This window comes from Drosophila biarmipes, chromosome 2R, assembly GCF_025231255.1.
Source record: "Drosophila biarmipes strain raj3 chromosome 2R, RU_DBia_V1.1, whole genome shotgun sequence".
NCBI classification, from domain to species: domain Eukaryota; kingdom Metazoa; phylum Arthropoda; class Insecta; order Diptera; family Drosophilidae; genus Drosophila; species Drosophila biarmipes.
Genome location: NC_066615.1, coordinates 6,757,835 through 6,778,301, shown reverse-complemented (window position 1 = coordinate 6,778,301; position 20,467 = coordinate 6,757,835). Strand labels below are relative to the sequence as shown.

Here is a 20,467-nt window from a genome sequence, read left to right as displayed (position 1 = left end):
ATTTTAATATTACTTGCGGAAGTTGACGCAAGCTAAAGGCTTCAGCTTGGGCTATCTGGGTTGGAAAGGCAAAGATGATTTGCAGACATTGTTAAAGTTCGTGAGCCAAGGTCTAATGCTGGATAAAGGGGCTGCCTTGAATGAAACAATTTTGGCACAGATAAATACCATTTCATAATTGGTACTTCAATGTTAAATGGACTTTTATGTTTATATGGCAAAGGAACTTTATTTTTCCCTCTAATTATGTAACGAGCTTAAATGGGAACCTAACAACAACACTTTTTAAAGTGAAATTTCCTTATTATTGTTATTTCTATGTGCCCCATTTTAAACAGTCCTTGCTTTCCACTCCCTTTTGTGTTTTAATTAAGACGGAACAGGTCTGTTAACCAAATTAAACGTTAAAACGCTTAAGTATTGCAACGCTCCGACGAAGTTTACCCACTTAGCCCACTACTCGGCATTTTGGCAGCTGCCAGAGATTTCCCACTATCTGTATAATTTAGCCATTTTATGCAGGGGCGGGAGAGCAGAAAAAATAAAAAAGTAGAGGGGATCGCGAAAAACAAGGAAAAATTCACTTTGTTTGCATGCCTTTTTCCTTCGCCTTGGCCTCCTGCCTCATTATCTCGCAGTTGGTCGAGAATCGCTTGCCAAATGAGTGAACTTCCTGGCTGCTCCGCGCATTCAAGTGCAACTTTCGGTGCGCAGTAATAATGATTGCAATTGAACTAATGAAGACATTTGCCTCCGCAGCCCCCGCCAACAACATCCCGCCAGGTCAATTAGAAGTTGCTCTGCAGTCGGAATGGCCATCACCTTCATATTGACCACGAAACGGGCCACCGCGCGCAATCTGCGCCATGTTAAGTGCCAGCGTTTGACAGAGAACAATATTAATTGTCTGCTTTTTATTAAGCTCGGTTAGCTGCTGTCCCCCACATGACAGTTCAGGGGGTAAAACATCTGAAAACAAAGGTAGCAACACAATCAGACAAGATGTGAATTGCACGGGCAATGGTGTTTGTGCATGAATATCACATACAAAGTTTTAAAGAGCTACGAGCTGAATGCCAATTGGCGTATGTGTATCTGCATATATGAATCTGAACGCTATACGTTTTATTTAAAAATAAATAATTAACATATCTTCATTTCTTTATTTTATAGTTACAATATGTCTAATGTTAATATGGGAAAGTAAATATTAACACCTTTCTCTTGAGAGGATCTTGAGGATTATTATCCTCAGAGACTGATAAAGGTGTTAAATTTGATTTCCAAATAATATGTAGGTTTGTTTTGTTGGCTCTGAACACTTGTTAAGCTTCGAGCTTTATTGTTCTGTTGCCCCAGATACAAGATATCCATAGGACCAATAGACGATTTTGACTTACGTAATTTATGCTTTAGAGCTCTATGAAATTTCAATTGTGCTTTCCCGCTGTTGAGTTGGGGAAAATAATATTAGTGGCGGGTTTCGTGTGCTCCCCTCGTGGGAACGAGTCTCCGTGCACTCGCAAACCGCTGCCATAACAGCGCAGTTAAAAATGGGAATTGAAACCAAAGCGACCGCCCGCAAACCGGGGATGTCACCGGCACCAGCCACATCGCATCTGCGGATCCCCGTAACCATTTCGGATAGGAGAACAAAAGTTTTACCGCACTGGCACTGGCGGATTTTGAACTCCAGATAATCCGATAGGGAGCTCCTTCTGGGGCAGCAGTCAGCAGGAGACCCTCGCGAAGCAAACTAATTGGGAGGGCCAGAATAAAAAATGCTTGTTTTAATTTAATATTTTATTTTTATTTATCTTTGTCGCGTTTGAATTGGTTTTCGGTTGCTGTTACAATATTTGTCTGCATAGATTTTCATAATATTTCGTTCTCTGTTAGTTATTGTTGTCTGGGGTACCGGCAGTACCTTGTTCGTATTCTGTGAATCCCCAAATTGGCATGTATGCGTTCGGAGTTACATTTAGAAATTTGTTTAAACGCCCCTGGGGGCTCGGGTCTGCGTCACTTGCGTTTCTCTCTTAAAGTTCTCTTTGGTTTTCGGATGGGGTCTTTATTATGATGCTTAGTTTACTAAAAGATAAATAAAGTCTCTCTTTTAAGCGAATGTTGTATAACTAAATAATTTCTTTACAATTAAAATCATGCGCCAACAGTTCAAAAATGAGTTAGCCTTTGAGTATTCGGTTACCATAACTTTCTCGTATTATCCGTTAAGCATTTTATGTTAATTACAATCTTTAGCTAATTTGACACATAAAGCGGAAAACTTAACAACATTTTGTTGGTTGAATTGCCTTTTATTGTGTTAGGTTGCAATGATCTCAATAGACACTTACCACTAGGCATAATATTTATTTTTAATTTATTTAATTTTTAACATTACTCCCTCCTTACTGCTTCTGTTATCCTGTTGCAATTCTGTTACGTTGCTGTTAGTTACGTTACTGTTACTGTTACGTTAATGTTACCATTTAAATTTTGCTACTAATAAAATATACTATATGCTGTTTACACCCTAGTCGTAAGTACGATTCTGATGAGCCACAGAGATAGATATCGCCCAATGCTCCCTTTAAAATACCCTCGGATAGCTAGGATCTGCCTTCGTTCTGGTTTCTGGTTTAGTTTAAGTTGTTTTTAACATGGTGGTAATCTGCAGTCAGCGTTTAGAAGAGCTTCTCTTATAGTGATGGCATCGTTGGTGAGACACACGAAATACGATGTGCGTCTGCTTGGAAAGGGACTTGTATAGATTGGTAGGCGCCTTTGGCAAGAGCAGCTGGTGGGTAGTTTTGGTAAATCAAAGTGGTGCCGGCAGGAATGAGTCCAAAAGCTTGCTAGGGAGAATCAAATCTGGGGAAAACGATTGTGCTAGGACCCGCGAAGGGTGGGTCTGCAACGGCTGCTATTAATTTCTTTTCGTTTTTGGCTTTATACTCGACCAGGTTGCACCACAATTTACAATTCGCCTACTATTTATTAATTGTTGCACTTGTCATCGTTAGCTATGCATTCTTTGGTTTACGTAGTACGTAGTAACTCGCACTTAACGCACGTAACGCACGTAGTAGCAACATCGAAAAAGTTGTCCAAAAGGAGTAGCGTATCGGTATTATGTTGTATATATCTACACGTATGTATATGTATATAGTTCAATAGTTATTCATGCACTGGTACTGGTATATAAGTATGTATAATATCTGTGTATATGCCGTATATAACTATCTTGAATAATACATTCATATATGCATTGTATACCCTATCGTAGACTCGATTCGTAATAAGTTACATACAGTTACGTTACAGTTACATACACATAGTTGGTTTCGGTTGTCGTAATTATGTATAGTTGTCGCTAGGTATGTATATGTACTATGTATAGACACAATTTGTTCACAATTCTCTCTAAGTTTATTTAGAAATAGAGGCGGTGGCTTTACTTGGACTCCATTTATACATTTAGTCAGTGAAACGAATCGGAACTGAAGAGCTCAATTAAAATGCAGAAACAGCAAGATAGAGTAAGGCTCTGGCGGCTTGAGTCGAGTCAGATGGTTGACAGCGACAGCCCTTATAAGTATGCTACGCTAGAACACAGAACACTAGATTGCCTAAACGTACCTCACAGTACTCTACGCACTTTGCGAGCGCTAAGAACCAAAACCATCAACAGAAGCCGTGGAACTCAACGCAGTACAATTACATTTCATTTCGTTTCTTTTAATTTAACTTGCTTGTTTTGTTTTTCTGTTTACTCTGGTAGTATAGCAAAATCACATTTGAATCTCTTTTGTTTTGTGAGGAAAAATCTAAATCACGCTTTTCAAATTGCTTCGTTCAACTTTTATACACTGCTGCGCTTTGTTCGCGTAATCGAGTTCAGATATGTGTGTGTATGCCGAGTGTTCCTTTGTATCTGGTGGATTACAGGGGCCATCAGCCCTTTAAAGTGCGTTTATTACATATGTATTATGTATAGTATGTTCTCGAGTGCCCGCACAATTGGCTGATACGTTCCACAAACGACCGAATCGATGCAAATAATTGGCTTTGGCGGGCTAAAGTAACTCGAATTATGCCTTATCCTAGCTTAGACGTTAATAATACGTTTAATACGGAGCAGTTAAACCTAGTTGCCATGTATGATACACAACTACAGTTAAGTTTTACTTTGAAATTGACATTAGGATCATTCTTCTTGGCTCGCACTGCTAGATGCTTTTGGCCGTACCTCGACTCGCTTAATTAAATTAGAGTTCTACACTGAATTGTAAATAATAGTTCTGTGGTGCAGTTACGTCTACATGTAATTCTATCTATATTAAGTATAAGCAGCTATAGCTCTGCAGTAGTTATTGTGCACATTTCTAAATAATTGAAAGACAATTGACTCTAAGCTTAATTGTTTCCAGCTTCCAAACTGTGTGTTCCCAATCACTGAATTGGTGTTATTCATTGTTATTGTTAACGTTTATGTATGTGTTTTACTTTAAATTTTGTTAGCTGCATTAGTGTATTAAGCTTACGTCTAAAATTCCTTACTTAGTACACTTATGAAAATAGAGAATAAAAGACTGATAAATCACTTTGCGAAGCAAATTGAGCAACTTATTGAGAACGATAACCGACATCAGTGTCTTTACTCCATTTCCATTTGACTTATGGACCCATTTTTTCATTTTATGAGTATCCTATAAATACGTGAATATTTTGTGTGTTACATTTTCTTTACAATTCGTGTGCACTGGCCGCTATTCCCTTACTGCAACGCATTTATAAAAATACAAAACAAACTATACAAAGCGAGCGAATCTTGTGCATATGTACACATTCTATGTGGTAAATGCATGCGCTTTTACTTTAGTTTTACAAACGAGTTTTAACAGTTTTCATTTACAATTTTAGTATTTACAAAGTGGCTTTTTATTAGTATCTCTCTTTTCCTCGCAAGAACATATATCAAGGCTGTATGTTAAATCTGGAGTTGTGTTAGGTGGTTGCAAAACTAAGTACAAACCAAAGGTAATTAATAGCGAAACTATAAGGAAATTATAGTATAGCAACAAAAGTTTGGTCCCTTTACTTTTTCTTTCAAAACACAAGACTTACTTTCCTTAAGCAATCAATTTGTGGAAAGTAACTTTGAATGCCTTAAGATGTTTTGGTAAATAAGCTCATCGGATTTTAGCCTAAAAAATGTGGCTTTAAATGAAACGATGTGGGGTGGCTGCAGATGCCATTTGGAAAACGGTGGAAACTCGAGTACAAACAGCAGGCCACAAACAAATTGATTCAACTCAGCTTCGCCAGCACGCCAACTTTTGACGCAATTCCAAGAGCAATTTATTTGTTTTAACTATTTTATTTGGGTTGGTAGACAAACAATTTTGCGTTTGTCACGGCTGCTGAGTTCCAGCCACGGCCATCAATCAATGGCCGCAGCACAGCGGACATGCGACATGCAATTTAACGCCAACTGCAGGGCGGCAAAAAAGCAGAAAAATGACTGAAATAATATTAATCCCGGCAGACAAATAGAGAAACAGCTGCACTTGTACTTGGTCCATTGTGTTGTGGTCTCGGCTGAAAGGGAATAAATAGAGCATAGATAAATACACGCTTCTGCTATTAAGAGGCTGGAAAAGGACACAAGTCGAACCGAGTCCACATCGTTAGCCTGGGCCAAAGCCAAGCCAAAGGCATCGGAATCGGCCAGAAAAAGGCAATGCATTTTAAATGGAATATTTGTGTAGGTCGCTCGGTTGGCCTGGCTATCTGCCGGCTTTCTTACCCGGCTGGGAATGAAATAATAGACAAAGGATTAGGGGGTCCAATGGAGAATCCGCTGCTTTACATAAAGTTCGGCTTAAGTAAATAATTTATTGGGCCACAGACACAGGGACACAGACAAAGACGAGGCTAGGCATTCAGTTAGTAGATTGAAGGGGTCGAATCGGTCCAGTCGTCCAGCAAAGCCATGGAATGCTACTCGTATGTGGTGCCCAAGTCGTTTGATAAATGATTCTCCTGCCCCTGATTGACCCTTTCCAGCTATTAGCCAAAAGCGTTATTCTGCTGGCAGGGGGTCGGCTTCTAAAAGTTCGCCCCTAGATTAGGCAGGTCGGAAGACGGGGCATCCGGCGGTCAGTCCTTTTAATTAAACATTGTTAAATGCAATTTCACAAGGCTGCTCAAGCGGAAAACGATTGGAAAGCCGCCCTCTGGCCTCAAGTTAACCAGTTTTCAAAGTAAAGACAAGCTCAGCCCGTAAAAATCCCAAGAGCGCCAGAAACTGTTCGGAAAATTGTCCAAAGTAAATACTCTAAAATTAATCTGACTAATAAGTTCAATTATTGGGCGAAAAATTTTAAAACAAATATACTGCAAATTAAGTATCTCATAGATACTGTTTACACTGTTCAGCCATCAATGTTATTTTGTTTATGCATCGAATTAATTTATTATCCGCTTTAATTTCCGTTGTGGGCTGAAGTTAATTAGGTTATTTCAAGGATTATTCTATTTTACAGCCCAATGGATGATAATTGTTTTTGCGTGATTTTTATTTCAATTTTAATCTGATCTGCCCACAAAAAGACATACTGAGGAATGTGAATTAGTGTGTGTTTAAGAGATTTAAATTTAGTTTTAAAGCAAAGAAGAAACAGAAAAATAGGAACTTTTTGAACAGATTTTAAAATAATAAAAAGTTTTACATCATAATAAAAAGCTTTCTAACCTTGCCTTTTTGATGTGTGATCTTAAGTGTTTTCAACTACTTAGTTAGGCACTAAGATTACTTACCACATGCAGAAAGCAACTGAAAAGTGGCTAACTAAGTGTGTGTTTGGCAAAACTATTTTGGGCAACGAAATTAATTTAAATGGAAGTTCTTAAAATGCTTCGCGGTTCAATGTCGATTCTTATTGTTATTGTTGTAGCTGTTGTTGTTGTTCTTGTTGTACTTGTAATGGAGGTGGCTGTTATTTTGTAGTTGTTTGTTCTTGTTGATTGGATTGGTTTTTTGGTGGTTTTAGTTGGTTTGTTGGTTTTTTATTGGGCTTGGTGACTGAGGTGCTTGTTGTTGTAGTTTCCACTAACTGTACTAGCTGTACTTGTTGTAATGTTGTTGTAGCTAACTGCAAATATGACAAAAGTATAGGTGAGTAAGGTGAGTTGAAATCGATACAGAGAGAGAAAAGGGGATTTTCGGGTCAGTCTTGGATGAATTAAAATTAGATTCACTTGTGACAACTACTGATCCTTGCACTCCCCTTGTTTTCTCTCTGTGTAGAAGTTGTACTACTGCGGGACTATTTGTTCTTAAATAAAACAAAGTTTTCATTCGAGTTTCTTTTGTGTATAAGTTTAAGTTTTTCATTTATTTGTTTTTCGTTCGTTTCTTGGGTTTCTGGTTTAAGATCAAAGAATTGTATTTATGTACTGTTTGTTTTTGTCGTGGTTTGTTGAAGTGGCTGTTAATGTTTGAAAATTTTTTGGTTTTCGTTATTTTCCGCTGTGTTTGCTTGTCGCAACGCTTGGCTTAAAAATAAATAAGTTTCAATGATGGTTTACAATTTTCGTTTGCTCTTAGGTTTTCTTTGCATTTGCACTACAGCGATTTCATAATTTGCTTATTCTCGGTTTTCTGATGCTAACAACATTTAATAAATAGTAGTTTTGAATAGTTTCTAATAATTTGTTCATTGTGTCCATTACTTATGTGTGTGAGTTGGTTTGACTGTTTTTTGTTTTTTGTTTTTTGGTTTTCCTGTTATCGCAAATTTGCTGTGCAGTACATGATATTTTTATTTGGTTGTTTGCGGTTTGTTAATGCGTTTGCCTCGCCTGATAAGATTGATGTGTGTATGTATATATAGATATAGTCGTATATATGTATATATATGTATGTATGACTGGTTATGGCTGATTATGTCTGTGTGCCTGTGTGTAAATGCGACGCAGAATTGTTCAAAAATTAATCGTACATAGTCAAAAATCGGTTATCAAAAGGACTTTGCTGTGATTATGTTGCATTCCATAGGCTAGTACATATGTAAGTATTATGTATGCGCTTATGTACGAGTGTTAATGTATGTTATAAGTGTACTTAGTATATAATTATGTAATGTGTGTTTTTTGTCTATTCCTGTCATTGTGTGTGTATGCAAGAGTAGTGTGTTTCGCGTCCACATTACTAGCTTTCTACACCTATTAGCATATTACACGAACGGCTAACGACTCTTCAACTAAACACTTAGAAAGTTCGATTTAAATTTGTCTCTACTCCGTATGCGGATTCGATTTCCTTACTCTCCTGCTGCCTGTCAGCCCCACAAAAGTATGCTACACTCTGCAGCGCGTGTGGCCGCATCTACAGTCGCGTCCCAGGTAAAACAAATATAAGACCCGCTGCACGAACGCAATTAAACTCGAAGTTCGAGGCGGAAACGGCGAAATTGGCTTGTCCTTGCGTTAAATATATAATTTAGTTAATGAGATTGTATTTATTCGGTGGATTAGTTTAACAAGTGTATGTGTGTGGTGTCAAATTCAGAACCCATTTCCGCCACACAGCAAACCCTAAATTAAAGTATGAACTAACTAAACTAAACTAAACCGATCAACGAAAATTCAACTAAATTGCATATTAACATAGCTATTATTATTAGATGAGGGCGTGGGTGTGTGGTGGGAGTGTGTATGTTAACCGAACACAAGTCAAATTATATTGCACAACTGCCCTGCGGTTTGGCTCTAAGTGAGTGTGTGTGCGTTTCCGGTAGTGTCCTTACTGTCTTTGTGTGTCTGATGGCTTACAACCGGCGAGCTACGGCTGTGCACATATTGAGTCGTCATGGCCGCCACGTCGGAGTGCTGATAACCTGCAGGTCCTGCGGAGTATGCACTGGGATGCATATCCTGCAGCGGGCATGCCTTATCCGAACTGAGCACCAGCACACATACACCAACTAATTGCAGCCCGAAAGTATGCAATTGTGCCGGGCAGGCCAGCCGCTCGCAGATGGGAGCTTAAATTGCTAATAAATTACGGAGGTCCCAGCCGGGCGGTAAAGCTCCTTCGGGACCAGGTTCTTGAGCGGACCTGCGGGTGGGTTGTATGCATGGGTTCACTCATGCTGCTTGTCGGGGAACTAAACAATGTCTGCTAAATACCAGGCCTAATTCACTAGTACTCGTCGTTCGTGGGGAGAAATGACTTCTAATCGAATTTCGTTTCTTGCAGTTTCGTTTACGTTGCGTTGTGGCCTACTTTTTGCTTCTTTTTACATACTTGCACACTAGGATTTTAGGGTATGTGTGTGTGTTTATAAGGAATCGTCAATATATATTTATATACGTTTCTAATACATAATAGACATCTATTGGAAATTCAAACGTGCTAGCATTTGCTTATGTTAAAATTATTCATATTATTTGATTTGTATTAGATTTTTTTCAAAATTATCACCAGTAATTACGCGTACGACTACACTATGCAGTTGTCCGTTTGCCCTTTAAAACTTGCCTCGTCCTCCGTCTGTCTATGTCTGTATCTGTGTCTCCTGGTTGTCTGTCTGTGTCTGTATCTGTATCTGTGTCTTTTGTGTAGTGGGTGGTGTAATTTGTGGTGTAATTATGTAAGTACTCGCTTCGTACATGTAATTGCATTACTAATAACGCCAAAGTAACTTTTTTGTTAATATTTGCGCTTGGTTTTTCGCTTCTTCTATTAAGACTTGCTTGATTTAAGATTTTTTTGCTTTTAAAATTGACTCGCGCACCTCCCATCTTATTAAAAACTATACTCGAATGTATATATGTGGATGTGGTGTCGTATTACTATGTATGTTATGACCTCTGATATATATATATTTATATATAAATATTTATGTATATAAGTATTTGTATGTGTGTATGTAAGTATAAACTATAAGCCTATAAGAATATAGTTGTAGTTGTTCATCTTTTATTTATTCGTTTTCATAGTTTTCTTCATCTTTAGTTTTATTCTTTGTTCTCATTATGCACATGCATTCTAGATTATTATGAATTCGTTTCGGTGTACAAAGTTCTTGTTTTGTTTAGTGTTTCTCATTTGCCTCTCGGGGTATCGTACGAACTAAAAAACAGAAAACGATAGTAGCAAACAAAAGCTCTCAGAGGATCGTAGATGTTTAGCAAATTGAATGCAGCATGCTGAAGCGGCACAGAAGTAAAATAGGTCGAAAAGCGCAAACCGAAGACGGAAACTCGCTGGTGTCGCTAAAACCCTTGCTCCAAAATGTTTGCAATATATAGTAAAGCTCAGTGAAAGACACTTCAGAAACTCTCGAGCGTTGCTCTGCCGTTTCCCCTCTTTAAAGTAGTAATGTACCCAGTTTTCAACTCGTGTGTGGTGTCAGTGTCGCTGTTGTTGCTGTTTCATAATTGGACGGTTTCACAAATTTTAATAATTTCATTTTGTTTTTGTTCTTGGTGGTTGTCAATTCAGTATTGAATAAACTGGTCCATTTGTGTAGTTTGGTGTCATTAGGCGAATTGTCTAACAAACTAAGACGAATTTATTGGAAATACACTGAAGAAGTGGGGATCTGCCATCGGATAAATGGCACTCCGAACTAACCAATTTTCGATTGGCTGGACAAGTTCAAGAAAATTGTGAGTTGTTACTTATAAACAGCACCTACCTTGTACCCCATGAGCATTTTCGGGAGTTGAAAACTACGAGGCAATTGCAAACGTAATTCAAATAACTCATAATAAAGAAATCGCTACGTAAAGTTACATGCAAAAGCCAGCGGTTTGGTAAGGCCTTCATAACAAGTTCTTGTCGTTGACAACCTTTAAATGATCTTGTTTCAATTTAACAAAATTGTTTAACGAAATTTGACTAATTTTTCCTTTTATTCAATTTTGAATGCGTTTAAAGTATATTTAAATAATTGCCACTATAAGATTATTCTCTTGCTAAATTTCGTTTTGGGAACAAAAGCGCAAATAAACATAAACAATTTTCCTAGGTTTCAAATTTTTAAAAATTGTTTTTTAAATAATACTTTAAAGTAATTACTTAATACAAATTATTCCTTAAGACTACTTTTTGGGTTTTTAATTTTTGTTTGCTCTATTTGCTTACATACAATTCTTATTGGCGTTTTCGTAGAAGATTGTAAGGATTATGTCTGTTCGCAGTTTAGCTGCTTATTGAAAAGTGCTCCAGGTCTATGTATTGATTTTTACATTAATAATGCCTAACTTGTATAATTCGAAAACTTAGGCCCTTAAACTTGAATGCTTCAAAATTTTGATATGTTCAAAATTCAGGATAACACTAGATATTATTTGGCATATAATTTAGTTTAGGTTCACTTTTCATTAGTCGCTGTTCTCAATGCCCGTTAATGAAAATAAAAGGATGTGCGTTATAGGATGCTTTTAACTATGCTTTAAATGCTTTGCGAGTTTTCTATAGTTTAAAAGCAAATTATTTGTCATGTTTCAATTCCTATTAGAATATACAAAAACCTGACACTGATGATGGTGTGGTGATAAAAATAAAAATGCGATTGCCAGATACTTTTACATATATATTTATATCAAAATATGAGCGCGCATGTTACAAACTCTGGGCTTAAAAAATACGCTTTAAAAAATAACAACAAAATTTAAATATTAAATAAAACAAATCATATAAATACACTCATAAATATATATGATTTTATATATTTAACTGACCTTGTCGTGCTTTCTTTGAGGCAGCTAAATATACAAATTTAGGTATATTTATTTGTCTCTATTTTTACTCATTTAAAATTAAAGATAAGAAAATAAACACAAATAAAATTGTGTTAAGTTTCAAATAGAACTATTAACAACAAAAATTCCAGATTACAATTTGTATATTCGTAAATTAAATAGCTACCAAGTGCGTATTATTTTATATTAAATATTATTGTATTATAGTAGTTTGTTTATCCGATTATGATCTAATTAGGAGCTTCAAGATCGTTGTTGTTTTATGTTCTTAAAAAGTAATATTTATGAATTAATTTTTAACGAGATTGTTTTTTCATAATTATTCCCGTTTTTCATTAACCATGTTTATTATATAAATTAAGTACAATAATACTTAACTTTTAGAAAATTATTTTACAATTAAGGATTAAAAAACAATTTACATAATAACTAAGACTGTAAAGACACTTGAAATAATTACACGAACTAGTTATCGAAATGAGAAAATTGCAATAAATAAAATAGAACAAACGAAGTCTCGTTTAAAGCCCAAATTGCACATAGTATTATTGATAGTTATATGAATGAAGTAATCTACATGAAAGCCCAACAACCATGTCGAGCGGTGAACTACGAGAAGTATGAAGAAAATTCGTTTAGCGGCCCTAGCATTATGTATTTGTGTATTCGTTGATTTGCAATAAAAACAAATGTTGTGTGAGCAACGCCCTGTGGGAGGGCAGTTGAGTTCGGATCTCTTTGGGTCTCACACTGCCGACCGAAAGAGCTAAACATAAAACTATACAACTCAAGTGAACTCAGATTATCGTATTACGTTATTATGTTGCATCTTTTATATTAAGTTTATTTATATTATAGGTAATCTAACATACGCCTTTGATATGGTGTTGTTGCTGTTGCTTTATTGCTGATATCGTTAATTCTTTTGTTTTCGTCTACTTTTTTCGCATTTGCAATACGCCCTCACCCATCTTTAGTAGTAGCTTTGCTTTGCTAACTTCACTTGGAGTTCTGAAATGTTTGGCTCTGTCTTCTAATTTTAAAACGCCTCAAAAATATGTTGTTTTGTTGTATGTTTGCTGTCTGCACGTCTGAACGATGCTGCTTCTTAACTATGCTAGATGCTCTTTTCGATTTGCTTTTAACTACATTTACTTGTGGTTTTTTTTCTTCCTTAGCTTGTTTTTTTTTATTCTTTTGTTTGTTTTAGTTATCTTGCTTTTTACATTTAGTGTAAATTAAAATTAAATTTAATGTAAATACAAATACATCTCATTCACATAAATTTATGCCTTTTTCATCTTTGTAAATTAAGCACAAAAGTTATGTTTACCTTCTTGTCTTTTCTCGTTTTGTTAATAGTAAAAACATTGGCTTGTGCAAGTTTTTCCTTCCTCTTCACGCATTATATTCGATAAAGAAATTTAAAATCAACGCCATGCTCGTGCTGCGGTGGTCGGTGCAGCAGTTCGCAGAGCTTGTTTTTGCATAACTAAAATTAATAAATTTCATTTAAAATTGCTAAATTTTTGGTTTTAATTTACACACATTTTATCCGTCAATAAATATTTTTGTTAAGACTTTTTCTCACGCCCGAATACTTGTCGAAATATTGTCCAAAGAAATGTTTCTTTTTGTTGCATTATATATTCGTAACCGATCGAGAAATCATATTACATCAACTATACAGAAGTCTGCCGAGGGAATAGGGAGGGGAGGCGGGAAGGTGGGGGTCGGAGGTTAGAGTGGAAAGTGCAAGTGCTTGGGGGTGAGAGAGCGGAGCGGGGCAGGGAATTCTTTAGTTACTTTATCATGGTTTCGTTTTGAATTACATTATTTATTTTTGGTTTAGTTCGTCGTTTTTTATCAATTAAACATTACATAGTTTACAATTGGTTGGAGTGATTCCATTTTTCTTGCTGTTGTGTGAGAAAGTCCTAATGCTTCATCGTAACAATAATAACAATTCAAATTTTTATGTATTATTTGCTTGTTTTGTTGTTGCCACGCAAACGCATGTAAAGTATGTAAAGTGCATCAAGTGTTCATTCGGTGTGGCTTTTGAACGAGGCCATATCGTACATAGGCTGTCATACTAATTAGCTGAATTGATATCGGTGAATTCAGTAAATCTATGCAAATGGCTCGTAGAAAAGTTACATGCGTTTGCGCCAAATTGAATTAATGGTAGTTGGTTTCTTTGCTTGTCTCTCTTCTCCTTTTTTCGAAGTTGAATTGATAGCAATCAATTGGTTTGAAATTCTTCAGTTGTTTGCTGCAGCATGCGCCGCCTGCCAGTCATTTTATCGAATGTGTAAGCCCTCTTCATAATTGTCGGTCTGTTGCTGTCGTTGAAGTTGAAGCAGTAGCTGTTGCAGTTGCAGCGCCTGCTGTAGGCGCAGTTGCTGCTGCTGCAGTTGTTGTCTTTTGGCTGTTGTCTGCGACCAGTCCCCTCCTTCAGTATAGTTTTGTATTGTGTTCTAGTTAAGCCGGTTGTTGTTTGCTCGCTTACACAATCGTAATCAAATCTCAATTGTAGATGTCCACCTTGGTGTCGACCTCGTTCTCCTTCTCGATCATGCCCTCGCTGGTCGCGTTGTTCCAGGCCCCGTTCATGCTCTTGGACGAGGAGAAGCACAGCTTCATGATGAATGGGAACTTGGTGCCTGTGGGTAGAGAAGGGGAGAGCACGCATAAAAGATGTATAAGCTCAGGTGGATCCTTGACGAAAACAATGGTTATATATTCACACACATATATTCATTAGTTATGGTGTAGTATGGTGTATAAGTGTTGTATATTCTTGAATTTAGTTTTATTGATTTTGCAGCGCAATCTTTGATTGTGCGAAGGTATTGGAGGGGCGGGTGGTTAGTCGGGTTTTGAAATGAATGAGGCCTACGTCTGCCCACCAATGCATGCGAATATTAAAGCCGCTGGCTGAATGCCTTCACTCAGCTCGGAGGACACGTGTTTAGTAATACTGCCCGTATGCCGAGCAATCAAAATCAAACAGCATTGTGGTGCACATATCCCACAGAGGGTGAAAAGAGCCATGTATTTGCTTTCAGCATAATTCTGCCGCCCGAAAGTATACGCAGGGGCCTGTGTTTGCAATCGGCAGGCCCATGCATTTGCATTTCCATTTGAGCCGGGAATGGGCCATGCATTCGTGCCATTCTGTTTGCCTTCCTTACACTTTTAATTACTATTTACCAAGCACTCGAGCAGCCCTCCGAGCAGCATCACAAATGCGCCACCGACAAATAATCAAATCGAGGATATCGACAATTTATGCATGAGCATCGAACAGTTCTGTTGGCCACTTTCCTAATCGATTTCGACCCTCCCCCACAGAGGATGTAAGCCCCTCTTCAGGTGTGTCGAAAGTCGGGAAAAGTGAACTATTTTTGTGCCAGCATTTCGGAGCAAATGCAATGCTTTAGCATCTAGCATTCTAGACGTCAAATGAATATTGGCCATGTAAACAAGCTCATAAAACCCCGGGAATTTGCGGAATGGTAATTTGTTCTCGGGTCGACCTGCTGGTGGTGAAATATTTATGCGAAAAGTTTATATCGGTCGTCAGACCATTTGTAACCGAGCCGCGAGTGCCGAGACTAATTGTTGGCGAAGCGCTGCAAGCGGTGGGCGCTGAACTCAACCCCTTTATGAATAACTGCAAACTGAAATTGTTTATCTTAATTACCAAATTAAAATTTTCATCGCAGCCAGCGACGTTACTGAAAAGTTTGTTGGCCCAAAACAACCGACCGAAGAAACATGAAAGGTTAAAGTTTGCATTGGGGGCAAAGTAGGCGGTGGTAGATGGTTTTTGGCGGGGATTGTGGTGGCTGGGCGGGTGTAATTTTGATGGGTGGCTGCTGGTTCTGCTGCCGCTGCGGCTGCACAACACCAAAAGTCCAAAGGCCGTGCAGAATAGCTGCCGAAACTTTTGACTGCCGTTCAGCCAGGCGTCTCCGGGTAGGTCTCGAGTGGGGCAAAGTTATGATGCCTACTTACTGGGGCGTGTTCTGGGGGGTTGCGATGAGAGAGTGAGAATTTTTTCGGTTTTCGGGAGGGTGGCCACATATAGATTCGACTTTCTTTTGAATAACACTTAAACACAACACTATCTCACCTTTACCCTCAATAGGCAGATGGTTGCACTTCATGATGGCCAGCACTGCCTGAGAGATGTTGGGGAACTCGATCAGTCCCGACGACGAGCGCTCGGTCTTCAAGGGGAACAGGCGCACCGAGGTGGCGGGCACGTCCTTGATGTTAAAGATCCCAATCAGCTGGTCCTCGGTCAGGCCGGGCGGTGTGTTGAAGAAGTGCAAAATCTGAAAGGCACACACTAGGTTGGATACCATATTTTAGGGGACTTCTGTTGGTTAGCCTACCTTGCTCGGTGGTTGGATGCGATTCTTGCTGGCCTGGGCCGGCGACAGGAAACGGTTGTTCTTGGAGCCTGTGTACTCCTTGAAGCTGGGTGTGTGATCGGGCAGCAAAAACGGGTTGATCACCTCGGATAGGAAGTTCTGCTTCGAGAAAGCGATCTGTATTTTGCCGCCAGTGCCCACGGGAATGTTGTTCAAGTGCTGCACGCAGCGCTCAACGGCCACCGAGTCGCCCATCTGAACCATGGCGGTGCCCTCTTTGGTCTTCAGGAACTTGATCTGGGGGGAAAGGGGGGAAAGGTCACAGTTAAATCTCATTGGCTTTTCATAAAGGGTCAAGCCACACACTAACGGTGGGGCAGGTTCAGCCTGCAATTTCCACCTCCACCACCCAATTAAATTATATGCCCCAGCTGGCCGGCACTATGGTTAAAACCCCCGGACTCCCACCACATGTTCCCTGCTTATGGACGCCCCTGGCTGATTGAATTCTCTTGTCGCTGTCATCTCTCGCACTTAACCCAATCTGTCACTGGGGAGGAGCCGGGAGCAGCGTTCTACGTTTTCATTGAATTCAATTTAAAATTTCCTTCAAACGCAATTATCTGGCAGAATGGCGTCCTTAATTCTCCATTCATTGTGTGCGTTTCTGCCGTGTGAGTATACCCACACGACCAGGCACTCCCACAATGTCTATGGCCGTGCCCTCCTGCCTTCTTATGGGGTCATCAAAGTCAGTCGTGTACGTGCCCAATAGCCAAAAATAGCTGAAAACATTATCGTTGCCTCTGATTTTCACTTGACAAATATTCGATACGTCATCCGACACTGCCTTGTATTAGTTGGGAATAGAAAATTGAAAGTGCTGAAATGGCTAAAACTTTAAACTAAGTTTAATTGGATGAGATTCAGAAAAGAAAAATATATATTTTACTTTTAGTCATAACTGCATTTTAGTATACCAAGGAATGCTTCACACCTCGCTCAGAGCCACTCGTTGCGTTATAAAAGCAGTTGACCATAATAATTTCCCAAACAATAATTACAAAACGGGCCCGGAGAAAGTGAAAATCGATGAAAACGCTGGCTTGGATAATTCCTTCGTTCGTTCACTCGCCCGCTTGGCTGGCTGGCTGCATTGGCAAATCAATTTGCTGGCCGCCGCCAGGCATTGAACTCGGCCGGGGGAGCCGCTTTTCAGCGAACCTGAAACGGGTTTTCGCAACCGACTTGGTTGGCCAGCGGACTAGAGAAGCGGGCCGAGCACCTGTCCAAATCGGACGACGGGCGCTGCAATTTTGTTTTCCAAATGCCTTAATTTGGCGCATTGATGTCAGCCTTTTTTCTTTGCACGCAGCGAGAAGCGGGCTGGCATTTAGTAAATTTTATGCCAATTTGATTTATTTTCCACTCGATTTGTGTGTGTGACTGCAGTTTGGGGTCGACCGAATTTAATTACGACTGCAGGCACTCGGCCGGGCTAATTGCCGGTTGGAGGCCATTTGCAACCAGTGTGCAGGCGACAAGAAGTCCCGAAAATCAATACTTTCCGCGGCTTTGCTGCGCAAATTATAAGCTCATTTAATGAATTATTCAATTATTAAATATCACCCGTGTCCTCTGCACCCAATTACGTTATAATGAACTGCAAACATTTCGAAACAAACAAAGGCGCCTGCAAGTGGGGAACGGGTCCGTTTGCAAATGGGGCAAACAATTTGCTTATAATTAAACCAATCCCCCGACACATCCGCGTGCAAGTACTGTTCCGCGGAGTGTGTCCGAAGTGGGCCGCTTTCAAAACGAATGCGCCTGAATGGAGTGGAAGTGTGGGATCGAATGGGGATGGCTGGGAAAAGTAAATAAAAACTAAATGAGGCTTATCGAATAGGAATGCGAGTGCGAAACCCAAGCCGAAACGAATCATAAAAATAAAACAATGTATAGAAATAAATGTGGACCATAAATCAGTCAAGCAGAAAGCGTCCAGATAGCCCCGCTCCGCTGGACTCCCGAGAAACAAAGGATAATGAAATCACAAGCATGCAAACGTAGAGCATACGTATATAGGGATAATATATACATAGGCCAGATAGAACGGCCGGCCCACAGGACTCCCTGGCCAAATCAAAGAGCGCTTCATGGCTGGATGGGCACTGCTGGTCAGCAGCCGCAGCCGCAGCAGCGGCAAACATTCGGTGCGTGTCTAATGAGCTGTGCTGTACTTCAGCCCCGACAGCCCCTCGTCCCTGCCGCCGGTTTCCACTCCATGACCCCCGGTGCGCCGCCACTGCGTTAATTAAAATGCGACCCCTGCGCCCCGGCTCGCTTTGTTGTGCAATGTGGCATGGTGTCTGCTCTGCCATTTGATTTAATTGCTCACGCGCAGCTCGCAAGCAGCATTGGCTGACCTATGACCCCCGCCCCAACATCCAGTCCTTCAAGCTGGATACGCAGTGGGTGGTATCCCCGCCCAGCATTGTATCCAAATGTTTTTTTAATGTGTATTTAATTGAGTGCGTGTATTTGGCTGGCCCTTTAAAGACGCTCTCCGCATTACTTTTCCCCGCCAAACCTTTGGCCTGTCAGCACAGCTTGTCGCTGGAAGCCCCTCGAGTCGATCCCTCCACGCCCGACCCATTTTTGTCATGCCATTTAACCTGAAAATCAATTTGTTGATGACTTCATCGCCCGGACCCAGAAATAATTAACCAGATTGCTTCGACGGGGCGGAAGGAAACTGCTTGGCAATATTTTCTTGGGCGCGGGGAAGGTGGAAATTACAAATCGCAAAATGCAAACACAATTCAGGGCAATTCCCCGGGGTTCCTTCCCCCTACCCCCACAGTATTTGACAGCTTCGACAGATGAAAATTCGGGCAACACATTTTTCGGCAGGTTAATCAAATTCCTCACAGCAGAATGCTTATGCCGAACCCCATTAGGATCGGCTTATTGAAATCTAATACGGTGTATTTCCGTTCTTTCGCATCCAGAGGGCTATCCACAATTTAGGGATGACACGATCCCGAGCGCTTCCCCGAGAGAATCCCATTAACACCGAGCCATATGGTGTGGGACGAAAGGAGACGTGGGCGGGGCGTGGGCTTCAAGGAAACTCGTGCAACGGCACTTTGATTGAGTGGCCATCAATTTCTCATTCGCAATTCAAACATGTCGGCCCATAAACTCGCAGATACATCCAAGCGGACCCGGCACACACACATGCCCCTCGACTTTATAATGAGGCAACAGCCCTGGCTTTTCACTCCTGTGAACCCGGTTGCATAGCGACAGGCGCAGCGAGCCGAGCACTTTGCGATGGGAAAAACTCGGCCAGAAACCGAGAGTCGGGCTAAAAAGCGAGTGGGTGGCAAGAGCAGGGGCCAGAGTGGAGAAATGTGTGCTTGCGGCTTGGTCAGTGAATAATGTTTGCGCATAATCATTTTTAATGGCTAATGAGTAGTTTCCGTCTCGGACAGGAAGTTGGCAATAAATTTGGCCCTATGCACATCCCTCTCCCCGGCCCCCTGCAAGTGTCAGGGAAAGAAACTGAACTAAATGGCCGCGCCTTGAATTATCGCGGCCTCCCTCGAAAGTAATGGGCGAAAGAATCCTTCCAGGACGTGGGGGTGTAGGGCTGGGCATAAAGTGAAGTAAAGCAAAGCAAAGGTCATTATTGGCTAATGGAGGCCAGTTGGTGAATGCAAAAAATGGAAAACAAATTTGAGTGGAGGCGAAGCGATGGATATGGATTTGCATTTGGCTATGAAGCTCTTGTTTCACCGACTGAATCGCAGGTCCTGGCATTCTTAACTTGAACTGCACGACTTAAAATAAATCAAGTCAGCCAAAAATCAAGCTAATGTAAGGAAATAATATTTATGGAAAAGTAAAGGTTTGGGACCACTTCCAACTAGTTTGTCATGACCTATTAAAACGAATTAGGCATAAATCATTTAGGTTTTAATAGTACATGGAATCGTGTAGCCCTTTTCTACAACTAATCCTTTTAAAGTTTAATCTGATTACCCCTTTTCCTAAATGAAGTTTAAGGGAGGAAGAAAAACCTAATAAGCTAAACCAACAATGTTTTTATTCTCGTTTCGCAGTACGAAATCACGGCCTTTCGCATAAGTGATACTGTATGAGTTCGCTTTCGCTAGTGAAATTCCGTAACGATACAACTCCTTTGAAGGATTGAACAACCCCTGGCTCCCAGTAGCTACTTCAGGGTGCAGCGAAAGTGGTTCGTGCGGTCTCCGCCGGTCGCCTTGACTCGC

The 20,467-nt window shown here is 40.0% G+C and overlaps 1 protein-coding gene across 19 annotated transcripts in view; it reads right to left on the bottom strand.

Annotated features, from left to right (window-relative positions):
- Positions 1 to 11,599: 11,599 nt before the first annotated feature.
- The window catches only part of LOC108026588 (heterogeneous nuclear ribonucleoprotein L), a 103,839-nt gene continuing 94,971 nt past the window's right edge, over positions 11,600 to 20,467 (bottom strand). For 17 of the 19 annotated variants that reach the window (XM_017097547.3, XM_017097549.3, XM_017097541.3 and 14 more), the window contains 3 exons: positions 16,188 to 16,463; positions 15,923 to 16,127; positions 11,600 to 14,447 (listed from right to left, as the gene is read on the bottom strand). In XM_017097547.3, the coding sequence (XP_016953036.1) occupies positions 14,311 to 14,447; positions 15,923 to 16,127; positions 16,188 to 16,463 (618 nt within the window). In that variant the 3' untranslated portion in view covers positions 11,600 to 14,310. The remainder of the gene's footprint in view (positions 14,448 to 15,922; positions 16,128 to 16,187; positions 16,464 to 20,467) is intronic. The other 2 variants (XM_044092578.2, XM_044092579.2) reach the window with 1 other exon arrangement.